At 45.7% G+C, this 26,622-nt stretch overlaps 1 protein-coding gene across 2 annotated transcripts in view; it reads right to left on the bottom strand.

The window, feature by feature from the left end:
• The window catches only part of DPYSL5 (dihydropyrimidinase like 5), a 105,151-nt gene that overhangs the window by 47,375 nt on the left and 31,154 nt on the right, over nt 1-26,622 (bottom strand). For both annotated transcript variants that reach the window (XM_017876897.1, XM_017876896.1), the window contains exon 2: nt 4,058-4,322. In XM_017876897.1, the coding sequence (XP_017732386.1) occupies nt 4,058-4,318 (261 nt within the window). In that variant the 5' untranslated portion in view covers nt 4,319-4,322. The remainder of the gene's footprint in view (nt 1-4,057; nt 4,323-26,622) is intronic.

Raw genomic sequence — 26,622 nt, 5'->3', positions numbered from 1 at the left:
AGCAGTGAGGACGACAAGAGGTCACTTCTTGTGGCCCTCTTGGTTTGGGTGGGACGTGGTGGCTTCTTTACTGCAAGCTATTTTATCAGCAAGGTCTTTATGACCTGTATCTTGTGACTTAGAATGCCTGAACCATCTGGGAATGCAGCCCAGTAGGTCTTAGCCTCATTTTACCCAGCCCTTGTTTAAGATGGAGCTGCTCTCACAGTTCTGATGTAATTTGCTTCAAAAGGGTGAAAATCACTGGCCTACACAGTGGTTCTTAAAATATTTTTGTGGGGAGAGGAAGACAGAAAAGGTACATAGGAAGCTTGTTCAGTTGCACGTGTCTGTCCTCTCTATCAATATCTTAGTGAGGGGCTGGTACCTATATTTATTTTTATTTTGCCACATACCTGGTTTGCTTGTGAATGACTGTAGTTTTAAAAATCTGCTTCTGATATTTTCACCTGATCCTGGAGAGCCATTGGTGGGTGGAGCTCAAGAGCCTGTAAGAACATTCTTTACTCTGTAATACTAGATACGTATGAAAGAGACTAAATGCAACATCTACTTAAGCAGAATAATAATAAGAGACCCCGCAACCAGACTAAAATTCTGGCCCTTCTGAATGCAGTTGGTGTCACTGGCTCTCCTTCTTCACTCCCTCTCCCCCTGCCACCCCACAGAGATAACCTCCTTTTTAGAATGAGATCTGTATTGTTAGCCAGCAGGTGGTCCTGGCACCATCCGGAAACCCTAGTTCTGGGCCTGGGGAGGGCGGGGCCTGCAGGTGGTAGGGTGTTGGGGAGGTGCTGCCTGGGGCAGGGAGGAGGGTCAAATGACCAGGCTGTGAGTAGGGGAGCCAGGCAGAGCCTGCCACAGCCTCTTTCAGAGGCTGGGGCCAGTGAGGCGTGGGCTAAAGAAGTACTGGAGAGAAATCCCTGGAGACCAAGTACAATGGAGGCCCAGATGTTCTCGGAAAGGCCAGGCTTTCAACTGTTTTGTTTTCCTAGTCCCGGCTGCTGCTGCTGCCAAATCAACAAGCAGACGCTAGCTGGGGTGGGGCGGGGCGGGGGTGGGGTGTTGTTTGCAGGGTTCAGGGCCCCGCGATCTGTCTGACAAGAACAAAAAGATGCAACTTGATCTCTGCTTCTTTCTTGGCTAATCGTTCGGGTGAGATTTTCCTTGGGATTACTGTTCTATTATAAACCCAGATGCTTAAAGTGAATCAACCTTTCTTAGAGCATGCTAAGTAGGTCAGCGGCGGTCCATCAGGGTGCACAGCCTCTGCACGGGTGCCACAGGCGGTGTGAATAATTAAATCCACCCGTCCCCATCAGCGTTTCAGTAGGAGAGCATTTTCTCTCCCCGGGAGATTTTCAGGAACAGGAGAAACTGGGAAGCCACACTATTCGGCTGCAGGAGCCACAACGTAAAGGGGAAATCCTGGTGTGGAGTGGAGGGGTTGGGGCAGGAATTTCAGGACTCTGGGCAGGATCTACTAATGGAGTCCAGGCAGAATGAGGCCACCACACAGAGGCTTAATGTGAGGGCTGGGCACAAGGACAATTACGATCTTGCTTGGCGCACGGATATAACGAAGTGTCAGTTTAAGTGACACCAGCTGCCAGGGTGGCTTGGAGTCTGTGGTCTCTTAAATTCCCTACAACTAGGGCCTGACATGGACTGGGGCTCCTGGGGCAGCCTAAACCTGCAGAAATGGGAGATCTAGGGCCTTTCATCACCAGAGGCCTTTAGATGTTTTTTGGAGGCAGCTACTTGCGTGAATGAGAAGCAGAAAAGATCAAGAGTTACCCACCACCTTGCATAAAGACATGTGTGCAGAGCTCTTCATCAGCTGTAAAGAGCTGATGGCTCTCAGGGGAAAACCAGTCACTCTTGGCTAATGAGGCCCTAGCAGATGACAATGTGGAAAATGAGACAAAGGAGGCCAGTCTGCCCTCTGCGAGGCTGGTAGACAGCATAGTGACAGTGTGGCATCTGACCCTGGCCTAAAGGACTCCTCGAAACAGGGACAGTAACTAGGAAGGTGCATTTTTAGTGCAAGACCTGAGCATACTACAGAATGGACCCCAGCATGGACTGGTGATGTCAATGTTAAATGCCTCTCTTACACTACTGCTGGGAGCATAAATTGTTACAACCAGTCTGGAAAACTATTTGGCATTACTTATTAAAGCTGAACATAAGTGCACCCTATGGGCCCTGCAATTCTATTCCTAGGAGTATGTGCCCAACAGAATGTGTACAGACATGTTTGCTGAAGATATGTACAAGAACATGTTCATAGTGACAATGTTTAGCTTCAAACAAGCAATGACCTAAATGACCACTGACAGATAATTGCTATGTGCTGTATTACATAGTGGAATAGTATTAAGCAATGAAAGTGAATGAATTTATTAATTTTTGAGCAAAAGAAGCCAATACGAAGGTACATACTGCTTCATTTCCTCTACATAGACAAAACCAAGCTGTGATAAATATACCAAAACCACTGACTTACACACTTTAAATACGTGAATTGTATGATATGTGAATTACATCTCAATTAAGCTGCTATTTTAAAAAGCCTATTAGAAGTCAGGATAGTGGTTATCCCTAGTGGGGACCTGTGACTGGAGGAGCTTCTGGGTGCTGTTAAAGTTTGGTGTCTTGACTTGGGAGCTGGTTACAAGTGCATTCAACGGTGGCAATTCTGTGTACTTATACTTTCTGCACTTCTCTGTATATATGCTATACTTCAGTGAAAATGACAACAATAACCACCTGGCCTGGCTTGGTGCATGAGGGTGGTGAGCTGGATATGCTCACTCACTTCAGAAAGGTCCCGACTGTCACCAGGCACCCTGCAAGAGGATCCTGAGTTTATGAGGATGGGGCTCCCCATTTCATAATCGAAATATCACTTGCAGGGCCTGGGGGAATTCTCAGAGGAGAAAGCAAGGAGGGTCGGCCTACTACCCCTCTTCCCTGGACTTGGCTAGAGCGAGCAGGTGTAGCCCTGATGCCAGAGAGTTAGGCCAGGGAGCATCCTTGCGTGGGCACAGCCGGGCAATGGCTACTGTGACTCCTCATAGCCCAGCCTTCCCAGGGTCTGGTCTGCAGCCCCTGGATTGGGAAGGGGGCCTGTCCTCAAGGAGACCTTAAAGGCCATCTGCTTGAGGTGGGGCTGGCCCATCAAGCTGTGTCCCCAGGCCTGGCCTCTGCCTGCACACTTACAGGACAGCTACTCTAGTTCCAGGTCAGTCCAGCTTCTGGGAAAGCAGAGGAAAATGGCCAGGCCTTGCTCTCAAGGAGCCCACAGTCTGATATCCGGGGAGAGGCCAGCATGAGATAGAAAATCACAAGGAAGAGGGATGATAGCAGTGACAGAGGTGTCTGGAACATATGGGAAGGGTAAAAAAAAAGCCCATTCATGACTCTTTTTGCAGAGTGTAGTTTCCTCCTAATTTTCTTCTAAATTTTGTTTTGGCATCCAGGAACTTACAGTAGCTCAGGTCCAGCTCAGTAACTGTTAAATATTGTCCATGGTAACTCACTCTGAAAAGAGAACCCACTACCAGCAATTTTCCAGTTATTTTTAAAAATAACAAGCAAGCCAGGAGAGGTAATAGAAGCTGTCTCATCATCTAGAAGAAGCAAATTTGTCTTTCAGTCTTTGGGAATTTAATTCAGTTTATAAACATACAGAAGTCCATCAGACCAACCCACTCCCCTACGCAATAACAAACACCAGCTTATTCTCTTCTTCCTCTAGGTTTGTATTACATGACATAAAAATATAAAAATAAAATCGGTTCTCAGCCTGGGTACCTGGGTAAATGATATGATTAGTAAAACAGGCCTAAATGCCTCCTTTTCTGTAATCATGGAAACCTGTGACATTAAGCTGGAAATCCCTATTGTAGTTGCCATAGTGGCCCTGACACACCCTTCTCCTGCCAGCAATACACTGGGAGCACCTGGCTTACCTGGGTCTAGTCTGGAGCAGCCCCAGAAGCAGAATAAAAAAGCCAAAGAAGAAGCCACCTTTGACAAACAGGAGCATTACCTTGGTCCCATGGTAGAAGTCGTCCACGCACGTGGCATTCATGAAGGTCTGGTGGAAGTGGGTGCTGGTGTCGATGCCACCAGGGATCACCAGTTTCCCTGTGGCATCAATCACCTTGGCCCCGCCAGGGATCATGAGCTCGCGGCCCACCTGCTGGATGATGCCATTCTCGATGTAGACGTCAGCCTCGTGGGTGCAGTCATCGTTCACCACCTTGCCTCCCTTGATGAGGATCCTCACGCTGGCTGAGTTGGCAAGCATGTTCCTACAAGAAGGTGAGCATGGTCAAGGTTAAAGTCCCTTCTCACTGTTTCCAGGGTCCCATCCCTCCTATCAGAGCCCAAACTCTGTGGTCAGGGTAAGTGAACAGAGAAGAGGAGGAAGTTTCCCCTACAGCCAGCGGCGGGAGTCACAAGCCTCCCACTGGCTTCCCAGAGGGACTTATTAGGTATCAGGACATGGTGGCAGTAAGGGAGAAGCTGAGGCCTACAGAAACATCATGTTTTACTTTCTCAAAATGCTATGTGAGTTCCAAAGCATTTTCACATCTGCTATCTCATTTTCTATGTCTTATATCTCATTTCTCATATCTCTACTATCCCCAAAACAACCCAAGGCATTTTACAGATGAGAAAGCTGAAATTGCTAAGGAATTTATGGTTATCAAGTAGCCAAGTCGAACCCACGTCTTTTTTTTTTTTTTTTTTTTTTTAAGACGGAGTCTCGCTCTTTCCCCCAAGCTGGGGGGCAGGGGGGGGTTCTCAGCTCACTGCAAGCTCCGCCTCCCGGGTTCACGCCATTCTCCTGCCCTGCCTCAGCCTCCCGAGTAGCTGGGACTACAGGTGCTCACCACCACGCCCGGCTAATTTTTGTTTTGTATTTTTAGTAGAGATGGGGTTTCACCGTGTTAGCCAGGATGGTCTTGATCTCCTGACTTCGCAATCTGCCTGCCTTGGCCTCCCAAAGTGCTGGGATTACAGGCGTGAGCCACTGCACGTATCTTATACAACTAACGTCTCCCTTACACTGCACCGTATCCTGAAAACATCAGAGCCTCCAGGGGCGTGTCTCAGAGCTGAACTCTCCAAATTTCACATCCGTTTAATTCATGACATTCCTCAGATGGATTCTGCTTCCTTCATACTCCTATTGTGGCTTCAATAAGTCCACAACCAACACTGAGCTCCACAGCTAGTTGCACATTAAGCTCACCTGAGTAGCTTTGGACAGCTACGTGTGTCCAAGCCCCACCCCCAGAGATTCAGATTTATTTGGGCCAGATTGGGTCCCCAGCATCAACAGTTTTCAAAAGCTGGATAACTTTTTCAAACATTTAAAGAAGAATTAATACCGATCTCATCCAGAAAACAGAAGAGAAGGAAACCCTTCCCAATTCATTTTATGAAGCCAGTATTAGCCTTATGCCAAAAACCAGACAAAGACACTACAAAAAGAAAACTACAGAGAAATATCTCTCGTGAATATAGATATAAAAAATTCTTGACAAAATATTTGCAAACAGAATTCAGCAACATGTAAAAAGAATTAGACACCACACAAATGGGCTTTATTCAAAAAATGCAAGGTTGGTTCAATATTTGAAAAAACAATCAATGTAATCCACCATCTTAATAAGCTAAGGAAGAAAAATCACAAAATCATATCAACTGATGCAGAAAAAGCATTTGACAAAATTCAACACCCATTCATGATAAAAACTCTCAGAAAAGTAGGGAGAGAGGGTAGCTTCCTCAACGTGATAAAGAACACCTACCAAAAAAACCTACAGCTAGCATCAGACTTAATGGTGAAAGGCTACAATTCAGAGGCAAAGATGTCTACTTTTGCCATTGCTAGGCAACATAGGTTATTCTAGCCAGCACTATAAGGAAAGAAAAATGAAATAAATGGCATATAGATTGAAAAGGAAAAAACAAAACTGTCCCCAGTTGCAGATGACATGATGATCCACATAAAGAATTTCAAGGAATCTACCAAAAAAAATCTCCTAGAACAAATAAGCAAGGCCACAAGTTAAAAGATCAGTATACAAAAGGCTACTTTTTTCTGTGCACTAGCAATGAACACATGAATACTCAGAACAATTGAAATAGACATAAATCCAAGAAAATATGTATAGGCATAGATGACAAAAGCAAAGATAGACAAGTGGTACTGCATCAAACTAAAAAGTTTCTGCACAGCAAAGGAAATAACAGAGTGAAGAGAAAACCTACAGAATGGGAGAAAATATTTGCAAACTATACATCTGACAAGAGGTTAATATCCAAAATAAATAAGGAATTGAAAGAGCCCAACAGCAAGAAAACAACTCAACTTAAAAATGGGCAAAGAACCTGAATAGACATTTCTCAGAAGACACACAAATGGCCAATAGATTTATCAAAAAGTGCTCAACATCACTAGTCATCAGAAAAGTACAAGTTAAAACCACAATGAGATTATCACCACACACCTGTTAGAATGACTATTACCAAAAAGATGAAAGATAACAAGTGTTGGCAAGGATGTGGAGAAAAGGGAACTCTTGTACACTGTTGGTGGGAATGTAAATTAGAACAGTCATTATGGAAAACAGTATAGAGATTCCTTAAAAACTTAAAAATAGAACTACCATATGATCCAGCAATCCCACTACTGGGTATATATCCAAGGGAAATGAAATCAGGATATTGAAGGGATATCTGCATTTTCTTGTTTGCTGTAGCATTATTCACAATAGTCAATATATGGAATCAACTCTAGTGTCCATCAATGGATGAATGGATGAAAAAGATGTATATATATACAATAGAATACTGCTCAGCCATAAAAAAGGGGGAAGTCCTGTCATGTGCAACAAGTTGGATAAATCTAGAGAATATTAGGTTAAAATAAACCAAGCACAGAAAGACAAATACCACATGCTCTCACTCCTGTGTGGAACCTAAAAAAGTTGATCCATAGAAATAGATAACAGAAGCCGGGTGGTGGCTCATGCCTGTAATCCCAGCACTTTGGGAGGCCAAGGTGGGTGGATCACGAGGTCAGGAGTTCAAGACCAGCCTGGCCAACATAATGAAACCCCATCTCTACTAAAAATACAAAACCCAGCTGGGCGTGGTGGTGGATGCCTGTAATCCCAGCTACTTGGGAAGCTGAGGCAGAGAATTGCTTGAACCCAGGAGGTGGAGGTTGCAGTGAGCTGAGATCACGTCACTGCCATTCAGCCTGGGTGACAGAGCGAGACTCCATCTCAAAAAAAAAAAAAAAAAAAAAAAAAAAAAAAAAAAAGAAATAGAGAACAGAATGGTGGTTACCAGCGGCTGGAGTGGTTGGTGTAAATGGAAGTCGGGGAAATGTTGGTCAAAGGATACAAAATTTCAGTTAAATAAGTTCAAGAGATCAATTGTACAACATGGTGACTATAGTTAATAATAACATTGTATTCTTGAAAAATACTTTGAGCGTGGCTATTGTGTTCTAACCTCTCATTATATGAGGTAATTCATCTGTTAATTAACTGGATTTAGTCATTCCACAATGCGTATGTGCTTCAAAACATCATGTTGCACACAACAAATACATACAATTTTGTCTGTCAATATAAAAAAAGAAAAAACACACATAGGACTTGTATGCTGAAAACTACAAAATGCCAACGAAAGAAATCAAAGACAATCTAAGTAAGTGGAGAGATATACCATGTTCATGGATTGGAAGACTCAACATAGTGTCAATTCTCCCCAGATTGACATACATGTTTAACGCAATTCCTGTTAAAATCTCAGCACAAATCTTTTGTATATTATTGTCAAATGTATGTGGATTGGCAAAGGAACTGGGACAGCAAAAGCAACTTCTACAAAGAAGAATAAAGTCAGAGGAATCAGTCTACTTGATTCCAAGACATATTACATAGCTCTAGTAATCAAGACTGCGTGATCTTGACAACTGTGGTCAACTGATTTTTGACAAAGGTGCAAAAGCAATTCAGTGAAGGGAGGACAGTCTTTTCAACAAATGGTGTTGGATATCCACAGGCCAAAAACCCATTCTCAATTTAAACCTAAAATCTTATATAAAAATTAACTCAAAATGGATCACGCATCAAGTAGCCACATTTGACATCACTGACTACTCCCTCCTCTGTAGAGCTCCCTTCCCTTAGCATTAAATGTAGCCATGCAGTGAAGTGGGGGCAAGGACCACAGAAGTTCTTGACCTCTGCTTTGGAAATCAGTGAGTCTTTGACGAACTCTGAGTGAAGGCAAGTTTGTGGAGACTGCATATACAGCCATCAAGATCTCTGTGAGTAAAGCAAGCCTAGAAATGGCTCAAGGAGCATGGCTGAGAGAAAGTATCAATTTTAGGACCAATATTTTTCAGGGAGTGAGGAAGGAGCCAAGGGAGAGATTAAAGATCTAAGAGATCAAGGAACTATTTATGATGTGAGCTCCCGAAGGAGGTAGCATAGAATAATGGTGACCATCATTAACAGAAGGCCTCAACAAAAGAGGCCCTCACTTGTCAATTTACATGGCTTGCTTGATTAGATCCCTCCAACAATCCTGCGGGGAAGGCATTATTATGCCCACCTCACCAAAGAGGAAAGAGATACAGAGAGGTTAAGGTCAAAGGCTTGTAGGAGGAGGTGATGTGCAGATGCAGAAGAGACAGGCATATAAGCGAGTTTGCATTCTCTCTGCTCTGCAAAGCTGGGGGCTGATAGCTCGTGGGAGTGGTACAGAGTGAGTGGATTTGAGGAGAGTGTGGAGATGTGGGGGAGCCACTGCAGGGACCTGAGAAGTGAAATGGGGTGCACGTAGGAAATGGGGCCAGTGCTGAGGGCAGCTCAGATAGCTGTGGTCATAGTGAGTTGCTTAAAATTCCATCCAAGGGGCACACTTTGGTTAATATCCAAAATAAATAAGGAATTATCTACAATAATAAGGATTTATATTTATAATATAAATTATAATTATATAATTATAAGTATATAACATTGTTATATTTATAATATAAATTCTAATAAGGATTTATAATAATAATAAGGATATGCAATTCTCTTGACCCTTAGGTATCTGAACAGAAAATATTTACATTTAGGTTTAGAAAATACAGGACAAACTGTGACCAGCAGGAAGGAGATTACGCCATTGCAGTGTGTCCTTGAGGTAAAATAAAGCCCACTTTTATATGCAGTAAATTTCTCATTCTTTAGGGCCCAACTGTCCCTTCTTCTGAAAAAGTTTTCTCTGATTCTCTTTGTGCCTTCACTAGATCCATTGCCTTCATGGCACTAGATTCTCTCTCCACCTATGGAGTAGGGTCCTCAAAGGCAGTCCTATCAGTCATCTTTGTCTCTGCCCGCTCCTCATCCTCAGCATTCAGTACAGAATACTCAAAACTGATGAATAAATGAATAAATAGCCCCATCTACTTGTTGCACTCTAACACAATCAAAATGGTTTAAAGCACTGAGTAGTAGACCAATTCCATGTTTGTTTTCAGGTATATTTGGCAACTCTATGTCCAGGATACGGCTCAATTTTCCTAACACAGCTAACTATGGTAAATAGAACAAAGGAAGCAACATATTTTCTCTCATCCTCATCATTTAACTTTGTCTGCCACCAGGGAAGTTCTGGAAAGGCTATGTCCCAGGATGAAAAGGCCTTGGGGATCTATTAAAGGAGTACCTCTTGTAAGGGGACATGTCAGATATTTGGAGATCATAGCCTGTTCTTCTGGATAGAGTTGGTTTATTTTTTGCCAAGTTGGCCAGGCTCGAGTGCATGGAATCTCAACAACGAACAAGAAAGCTCATATGGAGGCTTAACCACCAGGTTCTGCTGTAAGGAAAGCATGGCCCTTGGGGGCTGCTGCCTGAGGGAGTGCTGGGAAACAAGACAGGTGGCTGGTAGTGACAACTGTACTCCAGGAACATCTGCTCCCTGCAAGGTACAATTCTGACCTCTGGGGAGAAGAGGTCCTGCTTTCCTAGAGTGGAAGACGCCAGGGCAGAGAGAGTGGGGAGCCAACTGGAGAGACTAGGGAAGAGGGGACAGTCACAGCCACAAGCCTATTGTCTGGAGCTGGGGTGAAGCTAAACACATTTCAAGGGATCTTTTGTCCTAAAATCTAAAATCTGGAGTTTTAATTTCATATGCAATAATAAGAAAATGGGTTTGGTTCTTGGGTGGTGGACAGAGCCCCTCTGGCCAAAGGAAGCCCAGAAGTCTGAGATGCAGTCTCTCCCTCTCGCACTTATTACAAAGCCAAGCCCAAGTGTGACTAGGAAAGGAGAGATCCAGGTTCTCAGTTTGCTTTAAAAGAGGGAAATGGGCCAGGTGCGGTGGTTCATGCCTGTAATCCCAGCACTTTGGGAGGTCAAGGTAGGAGGATCGCTTGAGTCCAGGAGTTCGAGACAAGCCTGGGCAACAAGGTGAAATCCCGTTTCTACAAAAAATACAAAAATTAGCCAGGCGTGGTGGCATATGCCTGTAGTCCCAGCTACTGGGGGGTGGGTGGGTGGACGGCTAGAGCCCAGGAGGTTCAGGCTGCAGTGAGCTGAGATCACATCACTGCATTCCAGCCTGGGTGATACAGCAAGACTGTCTCAAAAAAAAAAAAAGAAAAGAAAAGAAGAGAGAAGTGATGATGACAGTAGAATTTGCTGGAGGAAGAAACAAACCCAATCCTCCATGCACCTGTAGTCCCAGCTACATGGGAGGCTGAGGCAGAATGGTGTGAACCCGGAAGGCGGAGCTTGCAGTGAGCCAAGATTGCACCACTGCACTCCAGCCTGGGCGACAGAGGGACACTCTGTCTCAAAAAAAAAAAAAGATATAATTCTCACCTTAAATTGTTTGCTCGTTTGTTTTTTAGTTTTCTACTTCATTGCCCAGGCTGAACTTGAACTCCTGGGCTCAAGCGATCCTCCAGCTTCAGCCTCTTGAGTAGCTGAGACTACAGGTGCATGCCAGCATGTCTGGCTTAATCCTCGCCTTTTTTTTTTTTTTTTTTCTGAGATGGAGTCTTGCTCTGTCGCCCAGGCTGGAGTGCAGTGGCCGGATCTCAGCTCACGGCAAGCTCTGCCTCCCGGGTTTACACCATTCTCCTGCCTCAGCCTCCCGAGTAGCTGGGACTACAGGCGCCAGCCACCTTGCCCAGCTAGCTTTTTTTGTATTTTTTAGTAGAGACGGGGTTTCACCATGTTAGCCAGGATGGTCTCGAACTCCTGACCTTGTGATCCGCCCATCTCGGCCTCCCAAAGTGCTGGGATTACAGGCTTGAGCCACCGCGCCCGGCCAATCCTCACCTTTTAAAGCAGCTTTAAGGTAAGAGGAAAACTAGGAATACTTATGCTGGAAAAATTGCTGCATAATCATTATGTCAATGTTGTAAATGACAAGATGGGTTTGCTTACATGTTCATAGCACATGCCTGGAGGTTGGAGAATCTGAAAGAGTAGGGTGATAATAGCTTACTGAGAATTCTTGTCTGAGCTTTGATGCTAGAATCAAAAGCCAAGGACATCATCTTCAATAGAAATAAGAGCTCTCAGTAAATAAACACCCTGTGCCTGGCACTTTACCTGCATTCACACAGCAACCCCCACAAAGTGGGAACAAGGCAGGAAGTATTAGCCTCACTTTAAGAGGAATAAACAGAGGTTTTGAAAATAACAAGTAGCCCATTAAAGGTCACACAACTCCAGGGGGAGGGATGGGCTTCAGATTTAGGTCTATCTGACTTAATGGAATTAACTCCGGGTAGAAGGTTTCCAGGTGAGTTTTATGTCCTTCATAGGTTTCTGTATTTTTCAAATTTTATATAATAAACTGGAGGAGGAACATATAATCTGAAAATATATGTTCAAAAGGCTTTTTTTTAGGCCAGGCTGGGTGGCTCATGCCGGTAATCCCAGCACTTTGGGAGGCTGAGGCCGGCGGATCACTTGAGGTCGGGAGTTCGAGACCAGCTTGGCCAACATGATAAAACTCCGTCTCTACTAAAATTATAAAAATTAGCTGGTCGTGGTGGTGCATGCCTGAGGTTCTAGCTACTCAGGAAATTGAGGCAGGAGAATCACTTGAACCCAGGAGGCAAAGGTTGCAGTGAGCCAAGTTCATGCCACTGCACTCCAGTCTGGGCAACAGAGCGAGACTCCGTCTCAAAAAAAAAAAAGCTATTTATTTATTAACTAAAAAGAAGCCAGAAGGAATCCAATGTGACCCTTCATGCAGATTCAGCTGGCTCAGTTCCTCCCTCTGCCATCCTTTTTGAAAGGAGATGGGTGAGGGAGGAGTAGATGGGGCTGACTACTCCCCTTCTCTAGAACCCTTGGGCTGCCACCACCTCTCGGCCTATTTTTTTCCACTTCCTAATTGGAAGTCTGTGGAGGCTAACGAGGCTCTGAAGAGGTTTGGCTCCCTTGCAGAAACTGGGGAGCCCTGGAACCTCTCTGACCCAGGAATCTCATTCATGCAGGCCTGGGCTGGTCCTAGAAATCCAGGATAGACTGCACTCCTAGGACTACCGTCTAGGAAACTCATTCTCAGAACTTAGAGGACCCTATTAATAATACTAACTAGTAATTACTAGATACCTACTATATACTGGGCCCTTTGCTAGGCCCATTGTGTACATCATCTGATTTAATCCTTACAATGCCCGGAGATAGGTACCATCATTGCCCCCATTTTTACCAAGAAGAACCTGAGGCTTAGAAAAGTTAAAGGAAAGTCCCCAAGGTCCCACAACTAGTTTGTAACAGAGGAGAGATTGAAAGCCAGACAGTTTGTCTCTAGAGTTATTATGGACTAGATGTATGTGTCCCCTCTAATTCATATGCTGAAGTCTTAACCCAGTGTGGCTGTATTTGTATATGGGGCCTCTTAGAAAGTTTTAAGGGTTAAATGAGGTCATAGGGCAAGGCCCTGATCTGCTAGGATTAGTGTCCTGGTTAGGAGACGCCAGAAAGCTTGCTTTCTCTCTTCAGGCACAGGAACAGAAGAAAGGCCGTGTGAGGACACAGTGAGAAGGCAGCTATTGACCAACTATTGACCAGGGAGGAGAGATCTCACCACAACCCGACCCGGCTGCACCCTGATCTTGGACTTCCAGCCTCCAGAACTGTGAGAAAATAAATTTCTGTAGTTTAAGTCACCCAGTCTGTGGTATTTTGTTATGACAGCCTGAGCAGACTAATACAAGTATCTAGCCTTGAGCCATAGAGAAGCGGGGGTGAGCTGGACCCCAGATCTGAAGCAGCTCAGTGGAGACACCGCAGTGTGAGTGATGGCCCAGCCCAGGGCCAATTGTGCCAAATTCCAGCTTTCCACATGGGTTGCTGTCAGAGCGGCCTGCAGGGCTTCAGCCTTGGGGTTCCCAAGGTCTTGGGACCTCTAGGCCCACACTGGCTTGTTTGGATAATATCGTAGCATAGTTGCCTAACACATTCCCCACCCAGGGTGCTTTTGGAGAATATCTTTTATCTTTTTAAACTTTTAAAATCTTAAAAGTTTAGAACATTTGTATGCACTAAAGTGTTCTGTAACTTCACTCCTTTCCACTGGAGACAACTCTGAAAAAAACCACAGGCCCTGCTCTTAAAAAACTCAGTCTACGGAGCAAAAGAGATGCAAATAATTGCTTTAATAAGTGACTGAAGTGTAAAGGGGGCACTTCTTGCCTAAAGACCTAAAAGTGAACTTGACAGATACTGGTGTAAACTGGGTATCTTTCCCCATGTTACAGAGACCAGAGCTGGAATGGGTAAGACTAGCCGCATGGTGATGGTAGGAAGCCTATTGCATCAGTATCCTCCCCACACATCCCTACCTTTCCAAGTAGCCTAAGTCCCCAGGATGCTAACCCCTTCCAATCCTGCCTCACTGTGGACTGTGGACATTCATCATGCTGCTGACCTTCCCCAGTAACCTCATTAGCACCTTATTCTTACAGCTTTCCCTGCTAGTCTTTGCTGAACTCAACAAAGGGAGGACGTTGCTGGTCTCTCTCTGCAGCACGGGCTGTTTGTGTGTGCCCACGTGTATGAACATAGTGATGGAGTCAGTCAGAGGGTGGGCGAGTGGGGTGGATACTCTGGACCTCTCAGGAAAGTCCCCCCAGAAGGGAAGAGATTTGAGGGCAATTGTTGTGATGCAGGTTTTTTTTTTTTTTCCTCCTCTACACTATGCAGGCTCTTAAGCACCATAAAGGGACTCTCTTCCCTCTGCTCCAATTGAGGCAGCAAATCCAGGCAACATTCTTGTCAGAGGTTGTGGTCAGAAAGAAGTATAAGCTCTCCAGAAGGTCAGTATTAGTTTTACCAATTGATGATGCTTCAAATCACCCAGTTTATTCCAAAACACAATAATTATGTAGACAGAGTCAATATCTGGCCCTCTGGTTCACTACATAACAATGAATGGAATGTTTGTGTCCCATTCATATGTTGAAGCCTAATCCCTGGTGTGATAGTATTTGGAGGTGGGGCATTTGGGAGGCCTTTGTGAGCTCTCATGAATGGGATTAGTGTCCTTAGAAGAAGAGACAGCAGAGAGATAACTCTCTCTGACATGCGAGAGCATAGCAAGAAGGCATCCGTCTGTAAGCCAGGAAGAGAGCCCTCAACAGGAACCCTCAGATTCAACTTGATCTTGGACTTCCCAGCCTTCAGAACTGTGAGGAATAAATTTCTGTTGTTTAAACCACCCAGTCAATGGTAGTTTTGTTAAAGCAGCCCAAACTCAGACATCACACTAGACAGAAATGAGCAACATAAGTAACAACTGGGCCTTAAAATAAATGTCACCTCCTTTAAAGACTTCTGGCTATATCCCATATGCCCATATGTTTCACCAAAAACTTTGATCATCCAGTTATTTTATCTAGGCAAACAACAGAATTAAAAAACACATGTCTGTCATCCCAGGCAGAATGGGAAAAATTCCAGACAGTTAAATGCCATTAGAAAGAATAAATCGTGGCTGAGCATGGTGGCTCACACCTGTAATCCCAGCACTTTGGGAGGTCGAGGTGGGTGGATCACCTGAGGTCAGAAGTTCGAGACTAGCCTGGCCAACATAGCGAAACCCCTGTCTCTACTAAAAATACAAAAATTAGCCAGGCATGGTGCTGCACACCTGTAGTCCCAGCTACTCGGGAGGCTGAGGCAGGAGAATCACTTGAACCTGGGGGGCAGAGATTGCAGTGGGCCCAGATTGTGCCACTGCACTACAGCCTGCATGACAGAGCGAGACTCCATCTCAATAAAAGAAAAAAGAATAAATCAGAAGTATGGAATTCTAGAGCTACATAGACTATTAAGTTTACCTCCAATTTTCGCTCCAGTCCCTGGACTTTGTCAACAGTGACCTTGAACTGAAGGGAACCAGCCCAGGACTAATGGGAAGGTGTCACACTGCAAGTATAGGGATCTTTGGATGTTTACAATTTATTCAGGGAAGTAATGATGCCTTCCACAGCAAGATGGTGGCTATCTTTGGATATCCAGAATCCTAGATTTATCCAGTTATACACAGCTTGTCTCCTCCAGTTTTCTGATTCTGTGGCATTATGTTTCTGAACCGTTTATGGGTTTGCATTAAGGTGATGTGCAAGCTGGGAATAGGGAACTTGGGGTGGAAGTGGGGTGGTGGGGAGGGGACAATACTGTAACTAGGAGTGCAGTATTTCATGAGAAAGCCTCTTCATGTTTAAAATAGTAACAATTATTGCTATCCAACCACTGTCTTGTGGGAAAACAGAAAATCCTCTCTTCCATGCCCCCCATTTTTACTTCTGTGGAGTAGTTCCAATGCAGAACTGCACAGGAAGCATCTTGCTGAGTGGACAAAGTTAGGGCAGCTGCAGCTGCTTGATCGTGAAATGCACACACTCTACACTCCTAGAAGGTACACAGTTTTAGTCCTGCCAAAGAAATGCCAAGCCCAACACTGTGTTTTGGAATTGCCTGCTTCTGTCATCGCCTTCCCCGGCTCCCCTGGGCCTGCAGGGAGGTGTGAGACAAGGAGAGCCTGCACAGTCTGGCCCACATGGCTGCCCCTGCCAACAACTCAGCTGGAGGACGCTGGGGGCCTCTGGCACAGGCACTTAGGGCCAGGATGGTGCAAGGGGGACCCTTCCTGCATAAAGACCTTAAAGGGAACTTGGAAGGTATTTAAGACATGCATTTCCTCTTTTTAGAAAGCATTGGTTTAAGACTCACATTTCCTCTTTTGATATAATCCACAGAAAACGTATGATTTTACAGATAACTGGTCACTGTGATATCAAAAACGCACAAGACTGTTATATCAAAAACACTGTCATGTAACATGAAGGATCTGTGGCATCTACACCAAGCCTAATGGCAACCTGGGTAGCACCTCAAGGGGCAGGTGAGGTCAGCTCAGGTCACAGAGGACACAGGCGGGCTGACATGGTTTTCCCTTGCTCCAAGCACGTAACATTTGCTAAAGGATCAAAAGGCAACACAGGACAGTTGTGTGGAAAGGAAAATGGAAACCTACAGCTATTTTTCTTCTGATCGGCACAAAGGAGAGAGAAACAGTAGGCTGGCATTTTGCAGCCTTCTCAATGGGAGAGATATTCTTAAAATGGGGTTGTGGGGGACGCTGGCACATAAGGCACCCTGGGGTCACTCAGGGAAGGGATTCTCTTTGAGTTGAAACATGACAAATCAAAGGTTCAACAGAACACAAAAGTCAAAGGGGAGTTTGAGATGAGTGGGAAATGCTGAGGGTTTAATAAATTTAACTTTAAAAAAGTAAATGGCTTTCTAAGTAGTAAACAGTAAAAACTTAACTAATATTAAAGCACAGTATAATTTTATGATTAATTCATAATTGATTTATCAACTATTGAGTAGATTTAAAATAATATTTATTGGTTTGCAAAATTGTATAATTAGTAGTTATTTCAGAGGCGATATTTTGTTCCTTTTCAGGTAAGTAGCTGCAGTTTAATAGCATTAAGTGCATTTTTTATAATTTATTTAGATAGAAATAAAATATTTATGACCTACATGTAAGGTAGGTTATAATGACACAGAGACCTGTGAACTCAGCATGTCATACTGTTTAAGTCTCCACACCTTATTCATATCCTACTTCTCGAAGGTATCCACTTTCCTAACCCATTTATATGAACTAATGACTAACAGCAATTAGGTGACAAGCAAAAAAAGAAAAGGTCACAGCTGTTTCCACTCCATGGCTGCCTCTCCTGACATCCAATCAAACTTCACCTGCTCAGTGACTGAGCTCTTCACAACCCCCAGTTTTCTGAAGCAAGCAGGAACCTGAAAGCCTAGCTAATGAGGGAGTGGGAGCATTTTAATACCATGCAAATGCCCACTGGACCATTCTACTGGGTTCCACAGGCAGCACACACTCAACCTGTCCAAAACCAACTCCCCTGTCCCCTGTCACCCCCTCCAGAAATCTTCCCAGATTCCTATCCAGCCCATGCCAGGGTCGACATCCAGGAAGACTGCTCTGAGAGGTGGTCCTGATTTGGGTCACCTGGGAGTTTTGTGCAAAATGTTTTTTTTTGTGTGTGACATGGAGTCTGGCTCTGTCCACCAGGCTGGAGTACAGTGGCGTGATCTCAGCTCACTGGAAGCTCTGCCTCCTGGGTTCACGCCATTCTCCTGCCTTAGCCTCCCGAGTAGCTGGGACTACAGGCACCCGCCACCATGCGCGGCTAATTTTTTTGTATTTTTAGTAGAGACGGGGTTTCACCGTGTTAGCCAGGATGGTCTCGATCTCCTGACCTCGTGCTCCACCCGCCTTGGCCTCCCAAAGTGCTGGGATTACAGGCGTGAGCCACCGCGCCCGGCACAAAATGTTTTGAGGAATTCTGAAAGTAGAACCCAACCCTGGGGCAAGGAACTGAGGAGACAAAAGGGTAGGTCCCCTTCTTCCATCTGGTCCTCAGGCGTCTCCAAAGACTAGTGGAGGACCTGAATGCCTGGGACTAGCACAGGAGAGGAGGACTGGTCAGGCAGAGCAGTCAGAGGCTAGAGAGAGAGTCTCTGTCTAATGTTACATGCACCATGAGACACCCTGGGTCCTTGTCCACAGCCACAAACATATTTCCATACCAGATTGGCTAGTCAGGAGGTCTCTGAATGTCCCACCAGGCCTATTTCCATTAACCCAGGGGCGGGACAGGATCAAGCCTATGGATGGAGGTGCCATTTTGGGGGAGGGCTGGACTGGGGCGTTTGTACCTGGGGACCATCTGCACCAGATCATGAAGCATCCACATCTGGAAAACTTCTACCAACTTTGTCACTGCACTGGAGAGAAGGTAGAAGGTAGAATCGGAACAAGTAGGTCAGGGGTAGGCAAGACTATAGGTAAGAGCCCAGCACCAGAACAGCCTCTTCAGAGTGCAAGAGTGGGTAAGGGACGGGAACTACCATCCCCATCGGCCAGTGTCATGGGTATGAATATGGTGAACAAGGGCTTGCTCCTGAGACAGGTTTTTTTTTTTTTTTTTTTGAGACCGAGTCTTGCTCTGTCACCCATGGAATGCAATGGCACGATCTCGGCTCACTGCAACCTCCACCTCCCAGGTTCCAGTGATTCCCTTGCCTCAGCCTCCCGAGTAGCTGGGATTACAGGTGCCCGCCACCACACCCAGCTAATTTTGTATTTTTAGTAGAGACGGGGTTTCACCAGGTGGGTCAGGCTGGTCTCTAGCTCCTGACTTCAGGTGATCTGCCTGCCTCGGCCTCCCAAAGTGCTGGGATTACAGGTATGAGCCACTACACCTGGACTCCTGAGATAGTTTTTAAAAGGAACTGCCACAAGTGCAGATCAAGAGCCACCTATCTCTTGGGCCCCAAGCAAGGAGGAGTTGAATGAAACAAACAGATTCTGGGAAGGTGTATATAAATCCACAAGGATGATTCCTTAACAGGCTGAGATCAAGTAAGAGGTTTTAATCCCATGGGTTCATCTGAGTTGGCCCGGCCCCACGTGGCTGGACTTAATGAACAAGGACCATCAGTGTGCAGAGCGTAAAAGCTACATTGCAAAGGATTAGCTGTGAGAGGGTGGTAAGAAATGGGAGTTGCCGACCACTTGTTCAGTGAGATTAGTTCAAAGGCACAGAAGAGGAATGGGGCAGTTGTCACAAGCCAGAGCTGAGTGTGTGTGTGTGTGTGTGTGTGTATGGGATAGGACAAGCTTAGCTGTGTGTTGATGTGTGTTCACGTGCGCCTCCCAGCCCAAATGTGCACAGCACCAGTCTTGCGTGTTCGGGCTGAAGCCTGGCTCCTTGTAAGTGTTGGCTGACTTCCTGAGGCCAGGAGTCTTCATCATTTGAGGCCTAGACAGGCTGAGGACCCTTAAAAGTAAGTGTGAGTAAATCCCACTTTCAAAAGCCCAGCTCCCACAGGTCCTGGAGGAAGGGCAAACAGGTGTACACATGGGAGACAAGGGGCTGACTGGGGCTTTAGCTGGGGAAGGCCAAGTGTCTGTGACCAGAGAAGGCACCACCAACAGCACCTCGCCTGCCCGGCACCGACTCCTGGCAGATAACTCAGCCCTGCTGTGCTTCCCATGCTCTCGCCAGCTGTCTCCAGGCCCCAGAAATAATTCCATCAGCTCCCTTGAAAGGATGGCAGCTGCAGCTCAAGGACCTCCAGCAGCTCCTGGAGTGGCTGCTTCCTAGAACAAGGGCCAAATGCTGGAAGAGGGCTCGCACCTACTGCCAGGGAACGGGGCAGGGGGCTCTTCTCAGCTGGAGACCTCAGGTGTGGGCTGGGGAAAGCTGGAGGAAAGAATGCATTTTCTTAACCATGAAAGGACCACAAACCCAGGCTACCTGATGAAACTTAGATTCAGGGTAGAAATTGAATGAGAATATAAAACTACTTTATTCTCTTTTAAGCTGAAGATTAGTATGAACTGACTACAGCCATATACAGCATCTTGCAAACAACAGTTGAGGGAAAGGAGCAGACATAAGAGTAAATATGAGGTCGGGTGCGGTGGCTCACGCCTATAATCCCAGCACTTTGGGAGGCTGAAGTGGGTGGATCACTTGAGGTTAGGAGTTCAAGACCAGCCTGGCTAACATGGTGAAACCCCATCTCTACTAAAAATACAAAAATTAGCTGGGCATGGTGGCGCATGCCTGTAATCCTAGCTATTCGGAAAGCTGAGATGGGAGAATTGCTTGTACCCGGGGGTTGGAGGTTGCAGTGAGCCAAGATCGTGCCACTGCACTCCAGCCTGAATGACAGAGTGAGACTCTGCCTCAAAAACAAACAAAACAAAACAAACCAACAAACCAAACAAAAAGAGCAAACATGGTATGATTCCATTCTCATAACCATCCAAAACAGGCAAATAGGAATTATAGTATGTAGGCATCTAGTGCTAAAACCATGACCAAAAAAAACAAGGACATGATCATCAGAAAACTCAAGATAGTGGTTATTGCTCTGGCAGTGGTTATCTATCTGGCAGGGAGGGAGGGGCCCATGGTGGGGGAGCTTCTTACATGGGTGGGAATTATGCAGGTATTTGCTATGAATTATTCTTTAAACTGCACATATATTTTCTGCATGTTTCTGTATATATCTCATCAAATATTTAAAACTTAAAAAAAATACAAATACATGTCAAATACCCTTACGACCAAAATGTGGCCTCAAAGCAGATTAGAAAAGAATAAACAATAGTTTCTGTTGTGGGATAACAGGGGATTTCCACCCCCCTAATTTTCCAGACTTTCTATATGTTACATTGCTTTTTTTTTTTTTTTTTTGAGATAGTCTTGCTCTGTCACCCAGGCTGGAGTGCAGTGGCCCGATCTTGGCTCACTGCAACCTCTGCCTCCTGGGTTCAAGTGAGTCTCCCACCTCAGCCTCCCGAGTAGCTGGAATTACAGGTGCGCCTCACCACGCCTGGCTAATTTACAAAATAATTTTTGTATTTTTAGTAGAGATGGAGGTTTTACCATGTTGCCCAGTCCAGTCTTGAACTCCAGACCTCAAGTGATCCACCCGCCTTGGCCTCCCAAAGTGCTGGGATTATAGGTGTAAGCCACCGCTCTCTGCCCACATTGCTCTTAAAATTAAAAATAAATATTGTGCTGGGCGTGGTGGCTAATGCCTGTAATCTCAGCACTTTGGGAGGCTGAGGCAAGAGTATTGCTTGAGCAATTGCCCAGGAGTTTGAGAAGAGCCTGGGCAACATAGTGACACCCCGTCTACACACACACACACAGAAACACACACATACACACACACAAAATTAGCTGGGCATGGTGGCATGCGCCTGTAGTCCCAGCTACTCAGAAGGCTAAGGCAGGAGGATTGCTTGAGCCAGGGAGGTCGGGGCTGCAGTGAGCTGTGATCATGCCACTGAACTCCAGCCTGGGTGACAGAGTGAGACCTTGTCTCAATGAATAAATAAGTAAATATTGCACTTTAAAATCATGCAAGTACTTTTATATTATTTGAAAAAAAATTGAAACAAGGTGAAAAACTTTTTCTTTTATTTTCAGGAAGTCCTGCCTTTGTCTGGGACAAACCAGTTTCCTTTATTTCAACTCCTGAAATTACACAAGATTTCAAAAGGGTACAAGGCATTCCCTTTTTTTTCGAGTCATAAAACCTCTTCAAAGAGGCACCAGATACTTGTACTTAAAATGTGTTCCCAGGCTCTCTCTCCCAAATGAAGTTGCTTTTACCTGCCTCTGACTTTAAGTCAATAATGCTTCTGTCCAATCAAAGGCAGCCTTTCTCCTGTGCCTGCTCCCGCCAGCTGCCTTTCTTATGGACCTGACACCTCCATCACTGAGACAGACATTTTGACACCAGTCCAGAATTCCTAAGCCTGAGAAGCAGATCTCATCAGTACCCATGGAAATTTGTGACTAATGGAACCCAGCTTTGAGGAGATGAGAAGTGAGGTGGGTGAGCCACTGTGATCTTGATCCTGAGACGCCCGGGCGCAGGCAGGAAGCACCGTGCCACCAGGGGTGGCAGGCCAGTGGGCACTCTCAGGAGGCTTACAGAAATGTCTGGGGGTGAAAATGACCAACTTCCCTTCTTCTGGGGCAATGATACCACTAGGCTGACCGCGTCTGGATTTCAGGGCCCTGTTTTAGAGGGAAATGAATGGGAGTGAGGATGCGACGGACACAGAGGGGAGGTGAGGAGGAAATGAGGTGAGGAGGAAATGGGGTGGTCCGCAGAGTGAGCACAGGTGAGGGCAGTGACCTCGGCTATGCCATGCAACTATGGGCACGTCCTCCCAGGCCCGTTTTCCCAGCTGTCAAGTGGGTGTCAACACCATCAGCACCACATGATCTCAAGAGCTCACACACAATTTCCTAGCAATCTTACAGCAGCCCTGTGAGGAAGTGAAACATTATTATCCCCACGTTATGGCTGAGAAAACTGTGGGTGGGAATTCACGCCCAATAGACTGAAGCTTTTTGAAAGCCAAGCCTATGCCTTTTATCCTCTGAGGGTTTGGCACATAGAGGGGACTCATTCAATGTTGGCTGAAAGAAGGCTTGGGTTGGGGAAGTTGTAAGAACCACGGAGCTTGCACTTACAGTGTCAGCCACAGGAATGGACTATGAGTTGCGAGTGATGGGAAGGAAGTCTTCTCAAAAGAGAGCTGTGCACTGGTTGTGGGTGTTTGGTCAAGCGCTGGGGCAGAGGAGCGAAGAAGGTGTTCTTTGGGATGGAGAAAAGAGGGGAGGCAGAGGTAGGCAAGTGTGGGCTGAGAATGGCAGACAGACTGGCTACCTCGGGGCTGAGAGGTAGGGTGGGATGAGGATGCAGCTTGGAGAGACAGGGCATAAATCAGGGGTGCAGACCAAGAGGTCGAGGCTCTGAATGAGACACACAGCTCCCAGGGTGCCCTGGCACAGTGGGAGCAGGATCCAAGTGTGGTTACAGGATGCAACTGTGAGTTGGGGACTGGCCTTTCTGCTTCCTTACCCTGGCCTGGGTCGACTGGAGGCAGAGAGGGCAGTGACTGTGGTAAGCCAGGCATGGGGGTGCAGTGGGTTAACAGGGTGGTGCCCACGGAACAGAGACGGAAGGAGCAGAGCTGAGAAAGGGCTGAATGCTGGGAGGTTCCCTGGGAGGTTCCCTGGAGGGAAAGGAAAACAGACTGGGAATGATACTAACAGTGGCAGCATGGGCCTGGCGCAGTAGTGGCTCTGCCTGTAATCCCAGCACTTGGGGAGACCAAGGCAGGAGTACTGTTTGAAACCAGAAGTTTGAGACCAGCCTGGGCAGCATAGTGAGACTCTGTCTCTACAAAAAAAATCAAAAGTTAGCTGGGTGTAGTGGCGTGTGCCTGTGGACCCAGCTGCTCGGGAGGCTGAGGCAGGAGGATCACTTGAGCCTAGGATGTCGAGGCTGCAGTGAGTCATGATCATGCCACTGCACTCTGGGTAACAGAGTGAGACTCTGTTTCAACAACAACAACAACAACAACAACAACAACAACAACAACAAACGAGTGGTGGCATAGGTGAGCAGAGCAGAAAGCAGGTGTGGACAGGTGTTCAGGCAGGGACTAGCTGTCCAGGGCACGTCTGGGGTTTGTGGAAACACAATAATAAGAGCTGATTTCATCATCTCTCTCTAGAAATACTTTAGATCAGTTGGAATATGGCAACTGACCGCACCACCCAAGGTAACGAGGTAGAGGAGAACGGAGAACCAGCACTCACTGACTGCATGTGTCAGGGGCTGGGAGAGCTCGTCACACATGGCACATCCTGGAAATCACTGCACAGTTGGCCTTGTAGGTCCATATGCTAACTTCACTTGATAGATGATGACGTGGAGGTGATAACTAGGCCAAGTTACAAGTTACACAGTTCATGGAAGAGAAGAGAAGCAGGCGTAATTCCAAAGAATCAAAAGGTCTGGACCATGCTAATGGGCGTTTTTTTTAATAGAGATAGGGTTTTGCCATGTTTGCCAGGCTGGTCTCAAACTCCTGGCCTCAAGTTATCTGCCCACCTCAGGCTCCCAAAGTGCTGGGATTACAGGCACGGGTCACCAAGCACTGGGCTAACGTTTTTATTTTCTCATGTATTGAATGTCCAGGAAACATCTCAAACAAAACACTGTTGGTTCTACCTACTAAATCAGTTTCTCCTCTGTCCTCTTTCTCCAAACCCACTGCCGAAGTTAGGCGCTTATCATTTACTGACTATGACCTCACCATTACATGGATACTTCTGGTGGTCGCTGGCCTCCACACTTACCTCCACACTAAGCAGATTGAGCTTGCTAAAATGCAAATCAGATCATGGAGGCAGGGTTACTGTACTGAGCGCCAGATACTCAACCAACTCTCATGGAGCTCACAAGTTGGTAGTGGAAGGAAAAGCATCAGTCAACATTTCAACAGGAGACAAGGAGCTGGAAGGGCTGTCGGTACCGGGAAGGGTGGGGAAGCACTTCATACCAACTGGGCTGGAGGACTGCTTCTCACAAGCGCCTTGGAGGTGAGTCTGGACGGTTGCTTAGGAATTCACCAGGGGTTGGGGGAGAAGTCAGGCAAGGATGTTCCAGACAGAAGCCGTGTGGTGCAAGCTAGCTTGGTGCACTCAGGATGGCTAGTGTATTGGATGCATGAGGGTGGAAAGTGGACAGGAGCTGAATCTTTCAAGGCCTGGTGGGACATGGCGTGCCAAGAGTATAGACAAGAGGCTGAGTGCAGTGGCAAGGCTGGCTGGCATGGCAAGCAAAGAAGTAGCATCAGTAGATTTGCATTTTACATTAGAAAAGGAGAGAAGTCTAAAGTGCTAGAAAAAAACAGAGACGGATATGTTTATAAACTTTGATTGAGTTAGGCTTTTTGTTAGCATAATGCAAAGCCAGAAACCATAAAAAATCAAATGAATTTAGACTATATAATAGTGAAAAATTATGATATAGCAAAAGATACCACAAATTACTTTTAATAAAGAAAAACAAAAACTGGTATGACAGGTGTGTATCATCTAACCAAGGATTAATATTCACATGTAATAGCGCTTCTAAATCCTAAAAGGCAAAAAAATACTGCAATAAAAAAATAGGCAAAGGATAAGAATAGGCAACCCACAAGGGGAGGGGGAACATAAATAGCTAATAGGCAAATGAAAAGATGTTCACCTTTATTAGCAAATGAAAACAATGAGATTACATTTTTCACCATTCATAATAGCACACAGAACAATGTCCAAAGCAAATGTAAAAAGCATGCATTCTTATATGCTGTTAACAGAGTTCAAATTAGTATGTTCTCACCAGAAGGAAATCTAAACATCTGCATGAAAACTTAAAATGTGCACTTCATGTCTAAGAATTCCTCCTAAGGAAATAGTTGAACAGTTGTACAAAGATGCATTACGAGGGTATTTGGTAACACTGTTGTTTATAATAACAACTATTTTGAGACCCAGCTTAAAGTCTGACAACAGGAAGACTGTTTAATAATGGTATATTCACACAATACAGGGCTGTGCAGCCATTGAAAAGGATTCTGTAGATCTCTAAGTATTGACATGGGAGGTTATAAGTGAAGAAAGTAGTTTACAGGACAAAACCAGAACCCAAGGTATGTTTATCTACATGTGTATTTATATACGTGAGATTTCATATATACATGAAACTATTAACTGTGATTTCCCCACAGAAAGAGAATTACAGTGGGACTCAATCTGTTGGTACTATATAATTTTAAAAATATTGTTATAATAAAGTGGCTGTGGGCCAGGCACGGTGACTCATGCGTGTAATCCCAGCACTTTGGGAGGCCGAGGTGGGCGGATCACCTGAGGTCAAGAGTTCGAGACCAGCCTGGACAACATGGTAAAACCCTGTTTCTACTAAAAATACAAAAATTAGCCAGGTGTGGTGGCAGTCGCCTGTAATCCCAGCTACTAGCTTGAACTTGGGAGGCGGAGGTTGCAGTAAGCTGAGATCGCACCATTGTACTCCAGCCTGGGGGACACGAGCGAGACTTCGTCTCAAAAAAAAAAAAAAAAAAAAGGCTGTGGAATCAGTAACAGCCCTGGTGAATGGGGTAGTTACACCGGACTACAGTCTGAGGATGTTTCAGGCAAAGTCACTAGCAAGCTAACATCGCTTGTATATTTCTTTAACAACCATTAATCTGGACATCTTGGCTGGGCGCGGTGGCTCACGCCTGTAATACCAGCACTTTGGGAGGCTGAGGTGGGCAGATCACCTGAGGTCAGGAGTTCGAGACCAGCCTGGCCAACATGGTGAAACCCTGTCTCCACTAAAAATACAAAAGTTGGCCGGGCGCGGTGGCTCACGCCTGTAATCCCAGCACTTTGGGAGGCCGAGGCGGGCGGATCACAAGGTCAGGAGATCGAGACCATGGTGAAACCCCGTCTCTACTAAAAATACAAAAAATTAGCCGGGCGCGGTGGCGGGCGCCTGTAGTCCCAGCTACTCAGGAGGCTGAGGCAGGAGAATGGCGTGAACCTGGGAGGCGGAGCTTGCAGTGAGCCGAGAT

Source organism: Rhinopithecus bieti, unplaced genomic scaffold, assembly GCF_001698545.2.
Source record: "Rhinopithecus bieti isolate Rb0 unplaced genomic scaffold, ASM169854v2 scaffold_7681, whole genome shotgun sequence".
NCBI classification, from domain to species: domain Eukaryota; kingdom Metazoa; phylum Chordata; class Mammalia; order Primates; family Cercopithecidae; genus Rhinopithecus; species Rhinopithecus bieti.
This window is presented reverse-complemented; position numbering and strand designations above follow the sequence as displayed.